The sequence below is a fragment of the Mus caroli genome, unplaced genomic scaffold (assembly GCF_978045245.1).
Source record: "Mus caroli unplaced genomic scaffold, Mus_caroli_1 scaffold_14, whole genome shotgun sequence".
NCBI lineage: Eukaryota > Metazoa > Chordata > Mammalia > Rodentia > Muridae > Mus > Mus caroli.
In genome coordinates this window covers 38,703,408-38,726,433 of record NW_028227269.1, presented here as the reverse complement: position 1 = coordinate 38,726,433, position 23,026 = coordinate 38,703,408, and the positions used below count along the sequence as shown (strand labels likewise).

The 23,026-nt window shown below is 43.3% G+C and overlaps 2 protein-coding genes across 9 annotated transcripts in view; one reads left to right on the top strand and one right to left on the bottom strand.

Annotated features, from left to right (window-relative positions):
* Dock4 (dedicator of cytokinesis 4) overlaps window positions 1–14,676 on the bottom strand; it is a 408,217-nt gene extending 393,541 nt beyond the window's left edge. For all 7 annotated transcript variants that reach the window (XM_029484743.1, XM_029484744.2, XM_029484748.1 and 4 more), the window contains exon 1: window positions 14,313–14,676. In XM_029484743.1, the coding sequence (XP_029340603.1) occupies window positions 14,313–14,349 (37 nt within the window). In that variant the 5' untranslated portion in view covers window positions 14,350–14,676. The remainder of the gene's footprint in view (window positions 1–14,312) is intronic.
* Window positions 14,677–14,927: 251 nt separating this feature from the next.
* Znf277 (zinc finger protein 277) overlaps window positions 14,928–23,026 on the top strand; it is a 122,970-nt gene continuing 114,871 nt past the window's right edge. The window contains exon 1 of one of the 2 annotated variants that reach the window (XM_021179196.2): window positions 14,928–15,040. In XM_021179196.2, coding sequence (XP_021034855.1) covers window positions 14,947–15,040 — 94 coding nt within the window. In that variant the 5' untranslated portion in view covers window positions 14,928–14,946. The remainder of the gene's footprint in view (window positions 15,041–23,026) is intronic. The other variant, XM_029484540.2, reaches the window with a different exon arrangement.

The window sequence follows — 23,026 nt, the reverse complement described above, 5'->3', positions numbered from 1 at the left end:
AATCCAGAGGTCTTAAGTCCTGGGGCAGTGCTGCATCTTTGAGGTGCAGAAATTGGGTCCCTAGGATGGAGGATAAGGGGACAGGAGGAAGAAGTGCTCAATAGCTGACACGACAGGACTATAGTCATGTACCAACTTAGGAGGAACCCATACACATGAAAGGACTTTGGACTCTAAAACCTGACCAGAAAAGAAACACTAAAGTCCCTACCACCATGACCCCACATTAACAAATCTGCTTTCTAAAAAGGTCAGGTGGTTCACAATCAAAGCACATAATAGACAGACAGAAGTGTAGGAAGGAGACAAACTAGGAGGCTACAGCAGTAATTTAGCTAAAAGAGATGCCTCTCCAGCATACCAGCTCCTTGGCCACACAGGATGAGGCTGCTCCTTGGGTGGGCATGGGTGGAGTGAGAAGTCCCAAGTCTGAGAAGAGCAAGGGCTGCCAACACAGAAGCAGGAGCCTCAGAGCTCAGTGGTGCTTAGCCCCATCCAGTCATGTGACCTTCCTTCTTCCTCTGCTCCTTACGGTTACCCTGAGTCGCTGAAGACTTAGTCCTTACTACGGAGTCAGTCCATCCTGACTTGTTCAAACATGCTTTGATTTCCTCAAGTCAGATCCATCCACCAATCCTGACAGAGGCCCCTCCAGCACTGTGCTCCTCAGTACCACACAGAATAGGATGACCTGACTAGCAAAGTCTAATGAGACTGGCAAAAGGACAAGGTGGAGACTGATTTCACATAATGCTTTTACCACTGCCAGGGTGAAGGATGGTTAACAACTTCACACTGTGCACAGAACACCAAAGCCTTAGGGTTGTGCCTCCAGATTCTAGCCCCAGGTCTTGTGAGCATGAGAGGCCTCTGAGTTTTGTCTCATCTGCTTTTCTAAATATCAGCCTTTCCCGGCTGCATCCCCTTGAGCAAATGACTTGCTGCAGGGCTGGAAAGCATACATGGTACCCACCAACAGGCCTAGCTGCGTTCAATTTTCATCTTTAATTCAGTTTGGTTTTTTTGTTCTCTGTTTGTTTTCTTTCCCTCGGCCTGCCCATACCTAGTTTTCTGCAATTTAAACATACACTAGAGGTTTTATTTACAGCTCAAAAATCTCTTGAAGGAGAACCAATACTAAATCCTGTTTCCTTCCTCTGCCTGAGTTAGAAAGAAACGACAAAAAAAAAAAAAAAAAAGACAAACCATTGTCCAAGACAGGTCAGGTGACAGGAATGGGGGGAGGGGTGGAAGTCACCCAGAAGGAAGAGGAAAAAGATGTCCAGCTATTTAAAGTACAGGTCCCACTCAGGTGTTTACACTGGACAATCAGAGCAGCTGGTGACTCATGCCCACAGCAGTATCTTCAAAGGAGCACTTCCATTCTCTTCCACAAGTTCCGAGTTCTTCAGGATATGAGACACTCCCTCCACAGGGCTGTTTCCTCAGGAACAAACATCAATAGCATCATCATCCCAAGTCCTGATTTTCACTTTAAAGTTTGATGGATCTGCCTTAATCTTTGTGCTGTCTTCTATGTGTGCCTGTAATACCGCCATAGTAAGTGAACATCGAAATATACATGCAGATACTTATCCACTTGGAAGAGATGTTACATAAATGAAATACAGCTATGAACTAGTCTAAGTCCTTCCCTTGCCCAGGCATCCAGTGCTACACCTCTGAGGATCCCCATCGAGCAATGCCTGCTTTATCAGCAGTAGGTATACGACATCAATAAGCACCCAATTCTTCTTTACCAATGCGTCATCAAAATTCACCTTTATACTTATAGTCACTACGGGTGAATAATGCAACAAGCCAGCCTACTTAAGGTCAAGCTAACTCCATGTCGCACACGTAAGGATGACAAAATGGGAAAGGGAAAAAAAAAATTCTCTGAATATTGCTTGTCTCTTCAGGGTGCTGCAGTGCACAGCCAGGTTTTCCAACCCAACGGGCACATGAAATGATGCTCCAACCCAAATTCTTTATCATGAAACTTCATCTGTCTGTCTTAAATGGCAGCCTAGATGGTTAAAAACCTGCTGTCGCCATTTTTTATTAATAATTGTAGCATGAGAAATGAAACATTTGAAGACTGTCTTCTGTTGGTTGCTTTGAGGGGGACTCAGAGTGAAAGAACTCAAGACTGTAACCAACTGTGCAAAACCACAAATAAATATAAACCGAGCATTGTTCCAATAATATAAGACCAGAGTTATTAAGAGATGAACATCTTCAAAGAGTCTAATTCCAGTTAAGTCCATGCTTCCTGGGGTCGAGTCAGGGGAGTCGGGATTCTGGCCCTGCAAAGGTCTGCGTGGATTGCACTGACGTCCAGGATGCTGATTCTCTTTTCTTTGTCTCTCTCCTAGGATGTCTAAGATCATCTAATTTTCTCTCTTAGCCTGAGCTACCATAACAGAAAAGCACAGGCTTGGCGGTATTGATGCTTTCCATTCTAGAGGATGAATGTCTCAGTCAAGATTCTGCAAGGCTGGCTCCTGATGAGCACACGCACGTTTCCTGGCTTGTATGATGGCACCTCCTCCCTGTGTGCTCTAATGGTTTTCCTGAGTATGCAGAGACCCAGAGAGTTCTCTTTCATCTCCTCATTAAGATATCAACCTCATGGGCTTAGAGCCTCACCCTATGACATCATTTCATCTTGATCACTCCCTTTCTCCAAATACAGCCATATTAGGAGTCAGGGCTTCAACACATTGAATCTGGAGGGAACACAGCGGATCCATAACACTCATGCATAAGCAATTATGCTATATAAATGCTAAGTGAAACAAACCTTCAGGTTGTTGACTCTATGAAAGGTTTCACTCGCATAAATTATCCATGGCCCATGGTCTCACAGGACAGTTACAGAACAATGTAAACGGAGTAAGGCCACCACCATCAGACTTCCAAGCAAACGCTTCATGCAGAGGGTAGCATTTTTATCGCAGGTGAATTCATTTGAAGCCATTTTTTCAAAAACAGGCTCTGATTTTTTATTTCCCAAAGACTTATGCCCTAAGGACCTCTAGACGCAAAGCGTCACAGTAGCTACTGGGACATGAACAGGGCAGCAACATGACAACCACTAACTGGACACAGCAAGGAAAGCCACTTTCAAAGGAACAGGGTAAAATATGAGTTTCCTGACTCGGCTTCCTACAGTCTAACCTCTAATCCTGAAAGGAAATTCTACCCATGAATGAGTGCTTCATTTATTAAAGGGTTTGCATAATTGTTTTCGGATTATAAAAGGAATTCATGTTAATTTTAGAAGTCATTAAAAGAAGAAAGTTCCAGCCGGGCGTGGTGGCGCACGCCTTTAATCCCAGCACTCGGGAGGCAGAGGCAGGCGGATTTCTGAGTTCGAGGCCAGCCTGGTCTACAAAGTGAGTTCCAGGACAGCCAGGGCTACACAGAGAAACCCTGTCTCGAAAAACCAAAAAAAAAAAAAAAGTAGAAAGTTCCATTATACCTCTGTCATTTGTACTATTGGTTATAATAATACTAGCATTCCAATTGTTTTCTAAATATTTTCCTCTTTTTAAGCTTACAATAGCCATTATGTAACTATATGTATATAAGAAAATACACACACACACACATACTACACATTTCCCTGCTGACTTCAGGTCAAAAACATCCATATTTATATTAGGAACTACATTCTGCACACCACTAATAGAAGTACTAAACACTCAATTTTGTAGACGTTTTCCCACATTATTCCTAACGATTTTTCATACAGAGCTCTACAGGAAACTTCTGTAGTCTCTTCTACATCTTGACCAAACTTTTTTTTTTTTCCTTCAGGTTTAAGTGTCTGTATTTCTTCAAGAGCCTGTCTGAACCCTAAGCCAAGGAGGCTCACAAACCTCTCCACTAATTCTGGCTGTCTCAGGAAAATGGAGAACAGACACCTCCTCCCCAGGTGGAGGATGCTGTTCTGTCCAGGCTATTTTTAGTTGCCAAGCCATACATGCCTGTCCATGCGCCCAAACCTGTCTGCTTTTTCTTTTTTGTTGTTGTTGTTGCCAATGACAAGTAGAATTCTTTCATTCGAAATAAATAAAAACATGGAACCAAATCACTACATCTCTGCCAGATTTCTGGAAGATATTTTTAGGGCAATGTCCAATCGATAATCAGATAAAAAATGAACAATTAGCTGCTTGATTTACAAAAATGTTGGCCAGTTAGAGAAATATGACTGCCGAGGTCACAAAGGTAAGGGTTCAAATATCCCGAGGAGGTTCTTGTTAAGGGCCCTCCCTGATACCTTTTCTCTCTGCATAGTCACAGGAGACTGGAATGTCCCTAAGGAACAAATACACATGCATTGGTTGTCGTCAAAAGCCCCGTGTAAATGTCCTGTTCTCCCTTTTTCCTTGCCATGTTATCATTCATCCCTTTGCATCAGATTCCTGTTTTCAGATTTAGTGGTTTTCCTTCTTCAAGCTAAAGGATGCAAATATGATCACCAGCCAAGGTAACCTGAGCCTTAAACCTCATCCTAAGCCCTAACTAAGGATGGTGCTAAAAATAAAAGCCTGGTGCATCCAGTTTTCAGGTGTCTGTTCAAAGGCTGGCTGATGTGCAAGAGCTCCAATCCATCGCTCCCACTTACTGGTCATCATGCTGCCATGCCTCTGTTTGGGGCAGGTCATCTCCTACCCCACTGCAGGGCCTCTGTTTGGGGGCAGATCATCTCCTACCCCACTGCTTCTTTCTCTGTCACCAACAGGCACCCAAAAAAGGGGCATAAGCTTGGTTACTGTAGCATTTTAAGGCCACCCTTATAATCAATCACTTTTCTCATGAAGACCACAGTTCACGTCTCAACGACAAAGTAGCGTCCATCCCCTTCAGATTGCTTTCCTCTCCCTCCCACCCACTTTCCCATCCCAGTTCTTTCTGGAAGGGGTCATATCTCAGAAATTAAAAATTGGAGTAGAAAGAGAATTACCATGGATGCCTCAAACAGAGAGGAATACCCTCCCTGTTGAATATGTCTGCTCGAGCTCAAAGCTGGTGTGTGAGAAGCCCTGTAAAGCTTCCAGTCACAGAGTCTTTGAAAGCACCCTGCTTAGCAAGAGAAAAAGCAGAACACAGCACCACTGCCTGCTTTTCTTCCCTGGTTTTCTCCTAGTTTTACCCTGGTATGGGTTGCAAATGCAAATTTTACATATTTTTAAAATGATTTTTCTTTATTTTTGCTTGCATGTCTGTCTGTCTGTCTGTGTTCCATGTGTTTATCTGTTGCCCAGTGTGGCCAGAAGATGGGGGGGGAGGGGGAGGGGTGGGGAAGGGGGTGGGGGAGGGGGTGGGGTGCTTTACAGGTATCTCAAACTCAATGTGGCCAAACAAAACCCCTTCTAGAGACACTATAAGCTTGCTTTGCCTACACAAAAAAAGTCTCATTTACTGAACAGGAGACACTTCTTCATCAGGGTACCTAAGCAGAAACCAAGACATCTGATGTGCGCTGTATGCTTGCAATCCTCAAGTCAACATACAGAGATGCTAATCCTGAAAGCCATGGTATTTGAAGATGAAGCCTTTGAATGATAATTTGCCATTGGGTTGACCCTTCACAGTTTCATTGGTTAACTTATTTAAAAAAAAAAAAAAAAAAAAAAAAAAAGGAGAAACCTTGCTTGGGTCAATGCTATGAGGACACAGCACAAGTGACTACTTGCAAGCAAAAAAAAAAAAAAAAACAAGTTAGCTAGCATCTTGAAGTCTTGGAGACTTCCAGTCTCCAGCACAATGGGAAATAAATTTCTATTGTTAAACTTTCCTGACTGTGGTCTTTTTGCTATACTTCCCATAGCTCCTTAGGACAACATCTCAAGCTTTTCTCCAGTGCCTAACGTTCAGTTATGAAGCCCTGCTGCTTTTCTTCCTTACTACCTCTCAGTCCCATCCACATTTTTGTTCGTTGGCTGGTCAACTGCTGTCTTGATCTAATTGGTTTTGTTTCGTATGAGTCCCTGGTCTCAACCTTTTGATCATCTTCCTCAGCCTCCTGAACGCATGTCCCGGGCTTACAGAATGGTGCTACCACATGGCCCCATCCACACCTTCCCAAGCTGAAAGCTGCTAATTGGTCCAGGTACTCACCAGTTATGTGGTAACTACTTAGTTATATGTATGCCACTCTTCATAAGCAATATGTATGTATGTATATGTATATATATATGCATATGTACACTCATATATATATTCATATTTAATATTGAAAAAGGAATGAGAATTTACCAATGTTTAACACTGAGTCTTGTTTGTACAGTGACTGCATCTTCTTTATACATCTCATATAGTTTCAACTCTACTCTCTGCTTTCTCTAACTCATAAGTTAATATCTTGAATATCTACTTTTAAAATATATTTTAAAAAAATATCCCATTGTACATTCTCATAGCCCAAACTGACTCAACTATTCTACGGTCATTTATGTTGTCTCAAAGGTAATATGTTTAAGGACAATGCTGTATATAAAATGTTTTGCATCTACCTGGTTTCTGGCTTCTTGTCCCCCCCCCCCTTTTAAACTTTGGGGAGTGGGAATACCAGAAGTCCTCTTAGCAACTACCACCATAGATAATTCATCATAACACCTAAGAGATTTATTTAAGGAAGCCTTCTTCTAATCCTTTCTGTGTGACGTCTGACAATTCACTTAACCCTTCCATCATTCAGTTTTCTGTTAAATATGAATGGCGACTCAAGCTTCCTTCATGCAATGTCATGAAAACTAAATAGCAATACAAGACAAGCTCTTAGAACTGTCCTGGGCATACAGCAAATGCTCCCTAAATATTATTTTTATATGATACAGTGCTTTGAAAGAGAATGGCCTCCATAGGCTCAGTCGCCAGCTGGTGAAACTGCTTGGTAAGGACTAGCAGGTGTGCCCTTATTGAAGGAAGTGCCTCAATGGTGCCTAGCTTTGAGGTTTCAAAAGCCCATGTTATTCCCTTACTCTCTGCCTCCTACTTATGACCAAGAAGTGAGCACCCAGTTGTTTCTGCTGCCGTGCCTTTCTTTACTCTACCATCATAGACTCTAAACCTCTGAGACGATAAGTCAATTAGACACTCTTTTTTAGAAGTTCCTTTGGTCATAGTGTTTTTATCACAGCAATAGAAAAGTAACTAAGACACATATTATACATAAGTACATATAAGGTTACAAAATAATACTGACAAACTACAATCAGCAGGGTACAGCCTAAGAGATTTACCACAACTAAATTTTCAAAATATATTAACACTTTTTAGTGATTTTCATTTCGTTAGTGGGTGTCCACATCTCACCACACATCTCGTCAATTCCCAGGAGCACAACAGTTGTTCCATAAGTAAAGTTAAATTATTCAAATGGAAATAAGCTTGGGAAACTAGAGTTCTTTATTCCTTTTATAATACACAAATAAGTAAACTCAACTAGTTTAGTTTTTCAAGAAAGTTAAGTGTCTCTTATAGGATCACTGGCTGCTCTAAAAAAATTGATCAAGAGCATTAAAGAAATAGTATAAGAGATGACTTATCCTACTGTCCTAATTAGTTTTCCTTTGCTGGGTTAAACAGCATCACCCAAAGCAAATTGGAAAGAGTAAGAGTTTATTTGGCTCATACTTCCATACTGCAGTCCATCATTGAGGGAAGTCGGGGCAGGGACTGAAGCAGAAACCTGGTGAGAGGAACTGAAGTAGATGCTTACTGGCATGCTCTGATTTTGCTCAGCTCCTTTCCTTACACAATGCTGCCCACCTGCCTGGGGATGGAGTGCTCACAGTGGGCTGGACCTGCTGCAGCCATTAGCAATGCAGAAAGCAAACGTTCCACATAGGTGCTCATAGATCCATGGAATAGAAAGAGGCTTTTGCTCAACTGAGGTGACCTATTCCCAGGGGACTCTAGTTTGTGCCAACTTGACAAACTCGACAGCACACCTCTCACCTGCAGTCTACCTCAGTAGTGTCTCTATGCAGGGAGTGGAGAACAAAGGCAAAGGAATGATATGAAGAGTCCCACAATGATCTCATTGAGATAGCCTGCAGAAAGGCACACAAAGGACCCTCAAAATAAAACAGGCTATCGTCATGGACCTTGGCTGCCTACCACGGCGTGAAAGCAAGAGCCTATTGCTAAAGACACCACATACTTCATTCACAGGGCTGGGGGTGTGGGGTGGGAAGAAATCAAGGTAGTCTAACCTAGAAGCCTCCTCCCTGAAAGCCAGTTCTCATGGTGTTAGAAGGTGCTAGGCAAGCTGCAAAGAAAGCTGTTAAGCCTGGGAACCACAAGGACAGTACTGCAAAGACATCCTCAGTGGTGCCATGGCAGCATCTGTATCTCCAGAGCAACCAGGAGTTATCTAATTGGACCTAATGCTGGTCAAGTGGAAGGAACTCAGACTGATTACTATAAACCTGTGGCTAGAGAGATCTTAGGCCGTATAGGAAAATCGAGCACCACCACATTACTAAAGCAATAGAGTTCCCACCTGCATTATAAACATGCATCCTTATATCCAAGGTTAAGCACGCTCTCACATCCCACCAGAGATTTAGGACTGGTCCAAACGCAGAGAGTGGCTGTGGGCTCTTCAGTCTCAAGTGAAATATCTATAACACAATCCCTATACCTAAAGCTTAATGACTATCAAGGAAAAGAATCAAAAGGCTTGGAGGAGCCAGAGGATTGGGAAACTGCCATATGACAATGTCTTCTGGACTCTCATGAGATACTCCCTGAGTTCTTAACAATACAGCTGCCTGCACAAGGTCTACACAGCTTACCAGTCCACATGCCAGTGTATGGGGGAAATTTCACAAGATCACAGCTGCAGATGGAGAGCTACGGCAACCAATGCCTACTGAGAGAATAAGAACCAGTTGTAAAAGTGTTTGTTTTTGTTTGTTTGTTTATTTGTTTGTTTGTTTTAGGGATGAATCCCCAATCCTAAGGGGTTACACAAGTAAAAGCAACACTAATTGGGCTCAGCCAGTTACACACACACACACACACACAAACACGAGGAACAGGGCATTAATTCAAGAGGAGTTGGTTAGGAGGACTTGAGAGGAATTGGTGGCAGGAGAAGGGAATAATCCTGACATCAATCTTAGGATTCCATTTGAGCATATTAAGTGTACCCACACACATGCAAACACATACATGCGCGCACACACACACACAAAAGGAAGGAAGGAAGGAAGGGAGGAAGGAAGGAAGGAAGGAAGGAAGGAAGGAAGGAAGGAAGGAAGGAAGGAAAAGGGAGAGACAGAAAGAGAGAGAGAGAGAGAGAGAGAGAGAGAGAAACTCCATGCCAACACCATGTTAAGAACTTGACAGAAACCTAACAAAGTCTGAGTTCTAATGCAGTCTGTCTCTTATATGTGGCATTTCGGTAGTATTTTCCAAAATATGGGTTGGGAGCCATTAATAAGTCACTGAGTTGATTTAGTAATGAGCTTTAATGAAAAAGAGTAGCTAACGTGCAATACAGGCAAATGTGGTTTCCCTTATGTGTGTGAAGTGGTTCTAGAGGGTGCTTAATATACACTAGAGCAGGAAACTTATTATTTCTCTTAGGATGATAGTGCAAGGTTAAAAGCATCTAAGCTGGGATAAATGCTACTGTTTCCTCATCTCTTACGTGTACATTATTGCTCTGTTTCAAAGAGCAGGCTCACATAAACTAATTTCACATTTTTATGAAATATGAAATGTTGTATTTGTAAGCTATTAAATTAACTTTTTTTTTGGCCTTAGATATCTTTCTGATGCATGTGCTCACAGCATCAAGTCAGCATGGGAAAAACTTAGACACAGACTACCAAAGACAATCCTCAAAAGTGTTACAGTAATGAATACAGCTGGAAACAGGAAAAGTCTGAGTTTCTTGAAATTTTGTAATCCTTAAGGTGCTACTATAACAGCTTCTTAAGGGAATCTGGACTAGAAGAAATGGGTAGCATCTCTGTTACCATGGGGACCTTATGAAAGAATCATCACATAGGACAATGACCAAAAGGAAAAAAAAAACTATTTTTTATTGGCTGTTGCCTCAGGAGGCTGGATCAAGAACAGCAGCAGCTCTGTCACTGGCACAGCCCTCCTAATTACTCTTTTCTTCCCACCTGCAGTATAGAGTCTGCACCAGGCTCAAAGCCTTACCAACAATCCCAAGCTATTTAGTTCTGGGTACTGTCTATCGACAACACAGTAGCACAAAACAGGAAACATTTTAAGAAACAGCAAGGAAACTGACAAAAGCCAAGAGGACAGGCAGATACCTTCCTAACTCTCCCACACAAGCCCATCAAAGAGCCCCTCCAAAGGGAAGGGGGCTAAAGATCCTAAACAAGAAAGAGAAGGTGCCACTTCGAATTTGAAGACACTTCAACAAGAATTGATTCCTATTCCAATGTGTTCTAGAAGCACTTCCAGAGAGACACAGGAAAGAATATGTGGAAGGATCAGTAACATCAGGATGGCAATATTTTATTTTTAAAATGATATTCATGACCTTCAGAGTAGCTCGCATGGGGTTTTGTATTTTTGTAAGGCTCTCTGGAGCTTTTATTTCCTTTTCCTCTTTCTTTCTTTCTTTCTTTCTTCCTTTCTTTCTTTCTTCCTTTCTTTTGTTGTCTTTTGTGATGTTTTGTTTTGTAGCCCATATTCTCTGGCCAAGCTTAACCAGGCTCACACAGATAAAACATCTACCTAGCTTAAGAAGGAAGAGCCTGAGGCTCTGCAGCTCTACTGCCTCTCCTGAGGTTGCTGTGCATACACGGTGAAGACAAAAGCACACATAGTGGCTTTAACTTTCTTTCTTACTAATGCCTACCACTGTATGAAGCACAAAAGCAGAGGAGGCTATGCAAAAGGCACAGAGAGGTCTGAAGGGCATTAATAAGTGGGTGATCAATTAATAAGTGGGAGTCCCTGCGCATGGAGCTCATCCCAGAGAAACAGAATCAGACTGAGAAAGAGCAGAAACACCTGGATTCTGGCAGCCTTCCACAGAGCATTTGCTAACTTCTGGTTTTACTTTAAAACCATGTGGGATGCGTCATAACAAAAGCATCCACCTCTTGATGCTCAAAAGCACTTGATACCTCTTGATGAAGTTTTGTAACAAAGGACACATTTGGTTGCAAGAACTCTCCAGAATTAGTACTGGTAAAGACGCTGGGTAGCACTTACCCCAGAGATCAGGGCTCAGAGGGTTAGATTACTTCCTTCCAGTAACACAGTGGACAGCAGTGTGTAGATGAGAGCAGGAGCTCATTTGTTTTACCTAAGACAAATGTGCCTATCATCATACCCTAGCTCTTATGCTGGACCACTGAACCATAGCCTCATCCTTGACCTTTCCCCCTCCCCTGGGCAATCCTGGGTATTGAGTCTATGGCCTCTTAGCCACTAAGTTTATTTCCATTTATGTATGTATGCATGCACGTAGGTATGTATTTATACTGGTCTTGCTGACTTTTTCACACTAGCCTATAGTTGATACTGTAGCCCAAGCAAGGCTTAAACTTGTACCTTTGTTTCCTGAGTCTCCTAAGTAGCTGAGGTTATAAGCAAGTCTATGCCACCAAGTTCAGCTACAAATATATATATATATATATATATATATATTTAAAGGAAAGGTTCCTTATCCCTCAGCACTAAAGCTTTACTAGTGTACTTCCTGAAAATCAGAGACAAAGTGTAGATTGTTTATGCTCACTCATCAATTCATCATTAAAAAGAATTCCTATGTACCAGACTTGAACATATACTGATATATCTATCTTTCAAGTACAAAATTTACAAGAATAAAATTTTAGTAATTTTATCCACTATATAACTTTATATATAATCATAAGTTATACATCTATTTGTATGAAAGGCCATACTTAAGAGGCATCATTACAAAAATACACACTATATACTGAAACTTTGTGTACTGTAAGTTACATATTTTTTTGCAAAGAACAAGGAAATTGACTTCTATACCTGCTATGAGCCAAGCATAACATATATTCTCTGTAATAATAGAAAACCATAACTCAGATCTGAAATTTTTTTTAAAGACTTTGCAATCTAAGCAGCTCCGAATACTGCTCACCATGGTGAGAAATGAAAGTCCACGCGTAAGTATCCTAGCAAAATTTTCATCACACACCCGCCTAACAGATGGGTTCTCAAAAACAACCAAGCATTCCGCAAGCCAAATGCTCAAAACTTAGTAATAAACAATGATTAACATTCTTGAGTATGTGATGCTGCAGAAATGAGAACCTCAGCAACAATTTGGGGGGGGGGGGCAGAAGCTCACTTTGTGCTCTCACCTCTCATGTCCCACCTCCCTTTCCCAAACAGGCACACCCTCTCACCTCCCTACCCGGCTCAGCATCCCAAGCCTTGGTGTCCGCAGCAAGCTCAAAACACTTGACTGATCATATCCGGTTGCCATTCCAGGAAATCCCAGAGTGGTTTTTAAGCCTCTGCCCACAGCTTGTAAAGAAAGGCAAGAGAAAAACTAATCGATATCAGCACCCAGCTGTGACCTGGCACGGAAGGAAATCTAGAAAAATAAATGTCATCCATAATCTGTATCATTTAACACTTGCAAGAAAACAACCACTGGGATGGACTCTAAGGCGGACAGCGTCGCCGGGGTGGATCTGAGATTCCTGCACCAGGTGTCAAGACTGGTGCCCTCTGGTTCCTCAGCCCTCAGACAAGGAAATGCCTTTTCCCTTGGCAAGGGTTATCTGATTCCCGCCCCCCCCCCCCAAAAAAAAAAGAAGAGGGAACAGAGAGGAAAACAACCTCTATCTACACCACTCTGGGAGAGCCCCTTGGCAAGAGCTCACGTTAGACTTAGAAGCTGGAAACCTTTCGCAAAGGTGGGCACACAACAAACTATTGTCTTGCTAACCAGTCACAGCCCAGAAAGGAAGCTCATGGAAAACATGACTCTGTTGAATCGGAGAGTCCCTTCAGTAGATAAAGTCCGATCCCTAGGCAAAGTAGGGGAGGTAAAATCTGCTGTGATTAGGGTTCCCCTGAAAGGTTTTACAAATTTTTTTTTAAATTACAGGAGAATGAAGTCAGAGCATAAATACGTCTCTGTATCATATAAATTACTAGGTCCGTCCACAATAAAAACAAGAACGCCAATCGGCAGAACGGGGAATTTTAGGAAATGAAGATTGTCAGTAAAATCTATAATGCTTTCTTTCTGTTAGACCTTCTGGGAGGTTATAATTGCATTTGGCCAATTCGGGCTTGTCAGTGAGCCTGGCTTCTTAATAGTCTCAACCCTAAAAGGAGTGACTGTCAAAGGGGGAGGGGGGGGACCCAGCTGAAATCAAACAACAAAAACGGGAACTGTAATCCTACCGACAAGGGAGGAGGGAAGGGAAGGGAGCCTCCTGTATTCATCAGTCAACATTAATGGTCTTTGTTGTTCACCTTTGCACAGAACAGTGAATGCTATCCTATTCCTTTTTCTCTCAAATCAGTGCCAGGGTAGTCCTCTCCTAAAGCTGCCTGCCAGCCTCTAAGAGCCAGGCTTTCTGACCCTCCTCTCCCTCGTCACTTTCCACCCGGCCTCTATGACCCCCACTGCGCTCGTTCCCTGGTAGAGAAGGTGGCCAGAAGTAAAAACCCTGCCAAAATCTCGGTTCCCCTCCAAGGACCAAAGAGCGCAGCAGCACAGATGTTGAAATTTACAAACCCCCCTGCTCGCAACACACACCCCAAACACCCGGGAGGCGAGGGAGGAAGGAGGCTATGTCCCGACTCCGTCTGTCACAGGGGCTACACTACGCACTCTGGGAATGCAGACCCCAGCCGCAGGGACTTCGCGCCTCCCTACTGTTTGGGAGTATTCTAGCAGCCGGTCCCCGGTCTCCCTCTTCACCCCGGGAAATCTTAGCAGCCCACTGCCAGCTCTCTGCCGCTGTGGGCCAGCAGGGGTAGAAAGGGAGAGAAACCCTGTTGGCTTCCCCTTCCAACTTGACACGCAACACGCCCCGCGGCCGCTCCGAACTCCGCCAGCCAGCAGAGCCCGGAGCGGCTGTCCGGACGTTCTGGGATCGGGTTCGAGAAGCGCCGAGTGCGCGGTGAGGAGCGAGCCCCCCAGTGCGAGCCCCTCAGCCAGAGGCCGGTGCGGCCAAGCCCGGGACCCGCTGTGCAATGCCAAGACCTGGCATTTGCAGCCTGGAGCGGAGCGAGCTGCGTGGGGGCAAGGACCAGAGCGTGGTAAAAGTTCGCCCGCGAGCACTCACCCACACCGTATTTCTCGTGCTCCGTAGGTATCCACATGGCTATGAAGGGCGTTGAGGGGCTCCGGGCTGTGCAATACCCGCGCCCCTCCAGTGGCTCACAACAATGCACCGCTCCCGAAGAGCAGCTGCGTCGCTAGAGCACAGCGGATCGCGCGGGCTGCGGCGCTGGGCAGGGTCTGCTCCCGAGGCTCTGGAGCGGGCACTGACACTACACCGCCGAGGCGGAGCCGCCCGCCGCTCTGCCGGCCGCGGCTGCTCACAGCCCTGCGATGCGCTCCCGGGGACCCGGCGGCGCAGTCATTGTTCTGATTCACTGAACTAAGCGAACACGCCGGGGCACTCGCGGGCGCACCCCCGCCCGTCAGCGCCCATCCAGCGCTGACTCCCCACTGCCTCGCGGCATGCTGGAAGTTGTAGTTCTTACGCTCCCGGCTCCGGAAGGGGGCGGGACTACAGCGGTTAGGGGCGGAACACCTAGTTAGGCTCGCCACATTCGATTGGTCCAAAATGTGACGGCACAGCATAGGCGTGTAGGAACTCCCTCAGTGGGGCGGCTGCGACCCCAGGCGCGTTTTTATTGGTGTATCACCGCTCCGTCCCGCCTACGGCCCGCCCCTTTCTACTGTGCCAGGTAATGGCTGCTAGTGAGGTCCAGGGGCTTCCTGTGGACCCCCGGGAGGCTGGGGTCCGCGGGGCCCGCGGCGGAATCGGACACACGGATCATGAAGGTGAGTGTGCTGTCCCTTAGGCGCGGGTGATCTGTCTTCCTTCTGTGCCCGGGGTGCAGCTGGCAGCCGCTCAGACCTTTGAAGCTGGTCAGCTGGGAGACCACCTTGGTGCCAGGCAAAAAGCCGCGGGCGGGACCCAGAGATGGGGTTGGGCAGACGGAGGTTGCCAGGCTGAGGCTGTTTTGGGTGGGAGCAGAAAATGTGAAGAGCTGCCTTCCCGGCCTCTGAGAAAGCTCCTTTGCTGTCTTCCGGTTTGGAATTCTGTGCTTTGCACTTGCCGCCAAGTGGGTGTGGGTCAGGTCTGGGTTGCACATGTGTGACTGTAAAGCTGTGATTAGCCGCTATTTCCTGACTTGTAGCCCTCACTCTCCTCGGTTTGCTGAATTTGGCTCTGGGAAGGTGTTTTACGTAGTTTGGGATCGGTTTCTAAGTTGGAGACTAGTCACGTCACGGCTCTCCAATACTTATTTGCCGGTTGCAGGTTGTAGTCCTCTTCAAAAGGAAAGCATGTGTGTGTCTCAGGTATCATTTGGCCCTGTAGCCTGGGAGATGTTACATTCTAAGAGAAAGAGAAAAGAGAATTAAATTCACTCCAGCCCTCACAGAATATTTAAAATAGGGTTTTAAAATTCATCACAGCTACTTTGTATCAACCTGACTTTGCTGCTTTCTTCAGTTCCACTGTAGAGACCAAAAGTCAAACTTTCATAGACTACCTTTTCTTTTGGTCGAGCTCCACTCCCCACCCATTTTGTTTAAGTGTTAATTTGGGGGTTAATTTGGGTTCTCAGTCCTTGTTGATGTTTTTTCCATTTAACCTTCACAGCTTTTTATCTCAGTAGCAGGGAAATAAAAGTGCAATTTCTTTCTTTTCTTCCCACTTCCCATGAGTGAGATTCCTATCATCTAAGCAACCTATCAATGGGTTTGCCATATATCCCGTACTTATGTTTTTCCAGGTCACCAAAATTCCACATTTTAAGATATAAAGTTGGAAGCTTTGATAATTTGGCGGCGGGGGTGGGGGGAGGATGTTGTTTATGGTTTTTGTTTTTGTGTTTTGTTTTTTGTTTTGTTTAGTTGGTTGGTTTTGGTTTTTCGAGACAGAGTTTCTCTGTGTAGCTCTGGCTGTCCTGAAACTCACTCTGTAAACCAGGCTGGCCTCGAACTCAAAAATCCGCTTGCCTCTGCCTCCCAAATGCTAGGATTAAAGGCACACGCCTTTAATCCTAGCATTTGCCTAGGCACACGCCTTTAATCCTAGCATTTGCCTTTAATCCTAGTCACTGCCCGGCTTCTTTTCCTCACTGATAACTTTTTCTCACGGGTTAATTTATTTGAAACTTGAAAATACCTCTAAAGCATAATTAATTACCTTACACTTAGAATTCATTACAAATATTTCAAGCACTTCATTCAGAGGTCATTCAGAGGTCTTTAGATTTAAAAAAATAATAATAATAGTAACATCCACTACACAGTTCCACTTATAAAGACAAAAGTGATGCATATTTTATAACATAGTCCTTTATAATATGCATTGTATACCTCATTTTAAAATAAAAGGGATAATTCTAGTAAACTCAAAGATCTACAGCTTTCTTCTTCCTATTGTTTATCAAAGGGAATTGTTATCAATTTTTTGTTACATTTCTTAGTGAATACACTCATGTTCCATAGAAAAGATATTCCATACTCTAGCCAGTCCCCTGTTAATAAATGTATAAAGTAGCTCTGAGTTTCAATAGCATTACAGAGAGTGGATTTATGTATATGTATAATATATTTGTTATATATTATATACATAATATAGATGGATAGATAGATGTTTGCCCAGTAGAGTATTAAGTTTGTGTGAGTTTTCCATGGATGCCAGTTTTCCCTGTTAAAAGTACTCATGAATATTTCCCAATAATAACCAAGTATCCTTTACCCACTTAATATTTTCAAAAAGTACGAGGAAATTATTAATCCAGGACCAGTGTTGAAATATGGTAAGCCTGAATTGGGTGACTAATGAAAACTTAATTTTAGACTTCAAATTATCTTCCACAAAACCATTGAGCAGCAGTGAATTTTCAGTGGTTGTCACAAAAACAAACCCTCTCCTTATTTCAGAACTGCCCAGTATTATCATTGATTTAGACCAGTGACTGGGGGGAGCTTCATGATTGATTCTTATGTCACTAAAATTCTCCTTTAATAATGGATCACTCTATGACTTTGTCAGAATTCTTTTCAAATCCTGCAAAATGGGACACATAGTATAGGTGGGAATAATTGCATTAGGAGTATATTTCTTCTTAGGCAGGCACTTAAGTTATCCAGGATGTCTTTCTCTGTAAAATCACACACCTCTTTAATTTCTGGAAAACTGCTGCTTTTCAGAGGTTTCCTCCAATTCTAATTAAAATGTCAATCTGTGTGTTTAATATCCTGAGACAAAAGGGCCTGAGGAGCCATTTAACAGAAATCCTAGCAGTTCTATAAAATCTCTGCTACAAGGAGTCACTAGGTGGAGTGCAGGCATATACAGCTCCCTCGCTGAGACCTCTGTGCTTCCTGGGGTGTCTTTAGTCCGTTCCTCCCCAAGTCCCTATACTGGTTGGTTCACCGCAAAATTATCTTTTGAGAAAAATCAAAAAGTCTATTTTGTTGGCAGTATAGATGAAGAAAGAGATGACACCAAGTGTGCCCCTATCTTCCTTGCATGTTCTCCAGTACACAAGAACCCTTGGGTGTTATGAGAAGGGCCTGGGACTGAGCTGTGGATGATCTCCTGTGGAGAGGAAATTAAATGACATGGTCAGGCCAAGACTTAGCCCTGCTGGCTGTTCAGTTGGACAGAAACTAGTTTTTCATATTGTTTCCTAACACAAAATAGGGTTTGGGTAGATGGCTTAGTGACGAAAAGCACTTGCTATGCAAACTTCAGTGCCTGGGTTCAAATCCCCAGTACCCACATAAAAGCCAAGCCTGGCCCCTTGTGCCTGAAACCCTAGCTTTGTGAGCTGGGAACAGAAGGATCCCAGCTGCTCTTTACTCAGCCTCTATGGCAGAAGCAGTGAGCTTCAGGTTCAGTGACAGTCTGAGGCGAATAGGATGGAGCATGAAAGAGGGAAAAAACAGATGCCCACCTCTGGCCTTCCCATTCAGGTATGCAAGTGTGCAACACACACATACACACACACCAGACCACTATATGTTGCTATTTATTCTCATTTAGGTTTTAATAAGAAATGAATCTGTAGTTCAATGATTGACACTTACATGAGGATTTTGTGACTAGGGTGATTTCTGATGATAATGTTTGCCTATATTGTAAGACTCTCTGGCGGTCAACTTGGTTGTCTTCTCCAAATGAATACATAGGAGATCACGATGGTGGTGTTTGAACTTTGGGTGCTTGTCCTGCAGAGACCTTATTAATTTCATTGTTAGGTTTGTGGAAGGAGTTGTGGAGAGTAGCAAGTGAAAACTCCTTGCTCTTGTATTCCCTATTCCGATAAATGCTAGAAACCTAGGGAGCATCATTGAGTCCCTTCTTGCCCACAGGCCCTGAATTTGATCAGTTACCAAGTCTTCCTCTGTTCCAAAGCAATGGAATCTGCCCTCTGTTCCCCTCTGTACACTACTCTCATTCTGTCTCCAACCCTGTGCAGCACGCCTCATCACCTATCTCACCTCCTAGTCTGTGCTCCAAAAAGAAAACCAAGACCTTGTTGGACTTGTTTTGTCTGCCTGATCCTGGCACAGGGTTAATATATAATAAATGCTTGAGCTAAACAGTATTCTAGCCTTCCCAGTCGGAAAACCTTCTTTTGACCTCCCTGACACTTAACTTTACCCCCTTTTAATCTTTTGAAAACAAATCTATTTGGGGGTCTGCACTGGGAATCTTCACTACAACTGGGCTACATGCCTAAGTAGGTCCAACTTCTTTAGGTAATATTTATTCTGCTTTTCAGTCTCATCTTTTTTTATCCCTCTTCCGTGTTCATATCTTCATTATCTGCATCTCTTGTCACACTCTAGTTACATGTTAGCATCTGCACTTACTAAAGCCAAGCCTTATTTACTTTATATCCATCAACTGTCAGAGCTCCACGCAATAAGGAGTAACAGTTTGAATGCTGAGAATATTTTTGAAGCTTACTCAAAGTGTTTATTTAGCATGGCTGACACTTTAAGCAGAAGAATTGAAATAGAATTTTTAAAAAAAAAATGAGGAAATGATTTGTTTGTGAAAGGTATGCATACCAACTAGAAATGCAAGTATCATCAGAAGGCATTTTGTCAGAGCTAATCATGGTGTTTGCCTTTTATGTTGTTTTTCTGCCCTTTTTAAAAGTGATCTCCTAATATTATTTAGATAAGGATTAAGTTTTCAGACCTGCCGCACGATCCTTGGGCTCTGCCTTCCATCATCTGTGTGACTGGTTGCCAGTTTCCTACAGGCTGGTTTCTGGTCTCTCATATTTGGCATGGCTATGGAAAGGGGACTAGACTCTATTTGAGAAAAGCTGTATTTCAGTTTTAATTCTGGCCGTGAATAGCTATGTAACAGAGCGGTATGCTGCACATTAGTAAAAATATACACAAACACCAGCCTTGCAAAATTCCTGATTATTTCATTGAGTTACATGTCTATAAAAGATCAGTATATATTTATTCTATAAAGCTAGATCTTAAATAATATCGGTTGTTCTCATGATGAAGATACGCCTCACTGAACAATAAAGCTGCCTGGCCTCTGATTCTGGGTGTAGGTAAGAGGCGATAAATTGTGGTGAGACCCTGGGGAAGCTTAGGAATGCTCCCATAACTGCTGATGCCTGCAATACCCTCCTGGAATGTGGGGGCTGTCACAGTATCTGTCAGAGCTCTATGCTCACATTGTAACTTGTGTGCCCTGAAAGCCCTTTACATACCTTCTATACTGTTTCCACCCTACACAGCTCTGTCCCTTTGCACTCAGATACCCACACCACACATCCTCCAGGACTCTCCTCTCTGCTGGGATGGCCATGAGAGGTAGAGGCCTGAGGATATCACGGGAAACACGGTTGTTATATATCTTGCTTGGTACCAGGACCTTCTCGGAGCATCTTTTTTAATTTTTCTATAGTACATGAAACCCAACAAGTGACTTCCTAGAGGAACCATTATAAAAAGGGCTATTATAATAATGGAAGTGGTAATGATGGCTAACATTTGTGAAGTGCTAACTCTATCCTGCACTTTCTGTTTCAAACCACTTACAGTATTTGTCTCATTTAATCCTTTTTATTTATAAGTGAGGAAAATGATACAAAAAGTGGTGCGCGCAAGGTCACACGGTACCTGAAAGAGGGCTTTTACCCAGTGCACAAGTGTAATAGTTTGACATGGTAACTGAATTCTATTAGATGAAGTCTGAAGTCAACTCTCTTAAATTCTAATATGTTCTAAAGTGAATGTTGCTATAGCAGGGTAGTGTAGGACAGTGAAAAGATTGAGGTCAGGCCAACTGAGGATGGAATTCTGGTTACTTACCAGGTTCAAACCAACAAAGCTGGGAGTCTCCTTCTGAAGCAATGGCAATATAACGGTCCTGCTGCAATGCAGACATGACCCCGTGGAATGACACATATAGGAGCCTGGTCTTCAGGAAATGGCGACTGTTGTCATGGTCTGGTTGTTTTCCCTACCTCCAGGACAAGTTCCTATTTGGTGGACACTTCACAGGATCATCGTGAATTTGTATGCAACTCTCTTCCTGTTAACAGAGTTCTGCATTCATATAAAACAGTAATGTCCTTTCCAACACACACTCAGGTTCCATCTAGAAAACTGAAAAAAAAAAAAATGTCTGTCGGAGTCACATAATGGAAACCATGCCTCTAAATGCAGATCAGGGTGCATAGAACTAGACAGTGGACACTAACAGTCATCTGCAACAGCTGGATACATGCAGGCTTTAACTACCTATTCCTGGCTAATGTCGGCCCAGAATTAGGGTTCAATGTTGTCAGAGCATTTCCACTGCTGGGAGAGTAAGCACCATGACCAAAGTCAATTTGGGGAGGAAAAGGTTTACTTCACCTTGTAGTCTGTCATCCAGGGAAGTCAAGGCAAGAACGTGGAGGCAAGAACTGATGCAGAGGCCATGGAGGAGTGCAGCTGACTGTCTTGCCCTTTGCAGCTTGCTCAGCTTGTTTTCTTATGCTACCCAAGACCACCACAAAGGGCTGGGCCCTCTTGCATCAATCACTGAGTAAGGACATGCACTACAGATTTATTTTATGGAGGCATTTTTCAGTTGAGGTTCCCTTTTCCCAAGTGTCTCTAGCTTGTATCAAGTTGACATAAAACTAGCTGATACTGCTATTGTTTATCTAATCAATACATCTACAGAATTGGCAGGTAACTCACAGGACCTGAACGGCTCGTCACCTCTTACTGAAGCAAGTAAGTTCTACTCTCCTTCACTCAAATGTAAGCAGGGTAGCATTTTTTCAGAAATAATAATAATCTCATTGATCCACCTTTGGCTTTTCTTTACACCTGATCCCATCATTGTGTGACTAGTGCTATTTGTTTGCAAAGTGTCCAGCTGAGGTTAGATACTACCTTGAGCTATTAGGAACCCAAAAAAAATGGTTTTTGAAGCTAAACAGGACTTAATCTTTTCTTTCTTTAGTGTAGGACTCAGCATGGTCAAGTACTAGAATACTTTAATAGCATTTGTCACATAGTTAGGCTTTCTCCATATTTAGCATATCTTAAATAATAAACATATGGAAGGAAATGTATGGAATAATAGTCAAGACTGGATTCAATGATGAATATTCTACTTTGTAACAGAATAAACTTAAGAAAAACTTTTTAACCTCTTTGAGCCCGAATTTCATCAGAAAAACAATGGTGCCTCTAGTATTGTTGAGCACTTAATGAAGTGGTGTGTGTGTAAGCCCTCTGAGTCCCTTGCAAAAACAAATACAGGCTAGGAGGTGCTATCTGAAGAGGCATAGTGGGCATGAGCCTTGGAATTGAACAATCTGGATTGTTAAAAAAGCAAAAAACAAAAAACAAACAAACAAAAAAAAACTGTGTGACTTTGAGCCAATCAAGGGACTTCCTTGCCATTATTACAAGTGAAGTAGGGTCAGGAGAGGAATAGGGTGTCACATTTATAATTCAGACCCTGTACGACAAAAAGGTCCCATCCTGTTCTGTTCTTATGGTAGACAAAAAGCCCACCAGGTGCAGACCCCAAAGTCAAAGGAGCCATTGAGCTGTATTTTGGAGGGGGGGGCAGGGGGATGGGAGGGGAAAGGAGGGGTGTCTTAAAACAAAGGACAAGATTTCTTTGAGAATACTATCCTCTTGACTGGTAGAAAATGACTAGAACTGGGTCACTCCAGAAACAGCAGGAAAAGACCCACATCCCTTACTCTCTCCCCCTTTACCTCTATAAAAGCTTTTGCTTGCAAAGTTTGCTCTCCTTGTTTTATTTCTGTAGACACTGAGATCAGAGGACCTCTTATCTGGTCTCACTCTACTGCTACTTCAGAACTTGGACTATACCGTTACTTATTAATTAGGTGTTTTTGTTTCGAGACGGAGTTCACTATGGAACTCAGTGTGTAGGCTTGCCAGCCTGGAATTTGGACACTCTGCCTCCCCAGCCCTGGGAGGTACCAGTCTGTTTGTTTTGTATTGCTGATAACTGAACCCAGAGCATCCTGCATGCTAGGCAAGCACTCTGTCACTTACACAGCCAGCTCCAAACTAAAAGAAAACAAGGGAGTTCAGCAAAGCTCTGCAAGGACAGGTCCCTCCCTGATATTAGAAAAGCCCATAAATCTAGGGACTGCCACATATTCCTTTTGCACTAAGTCTCAGAGACAGTATCATGTTGTGATGGCATTTGGGCTTGTTTGAGTAGTGATTGAGGACCACCTACTAGGCTTCCTTCTGTATGGACAAAAAAATAAAGAGAAC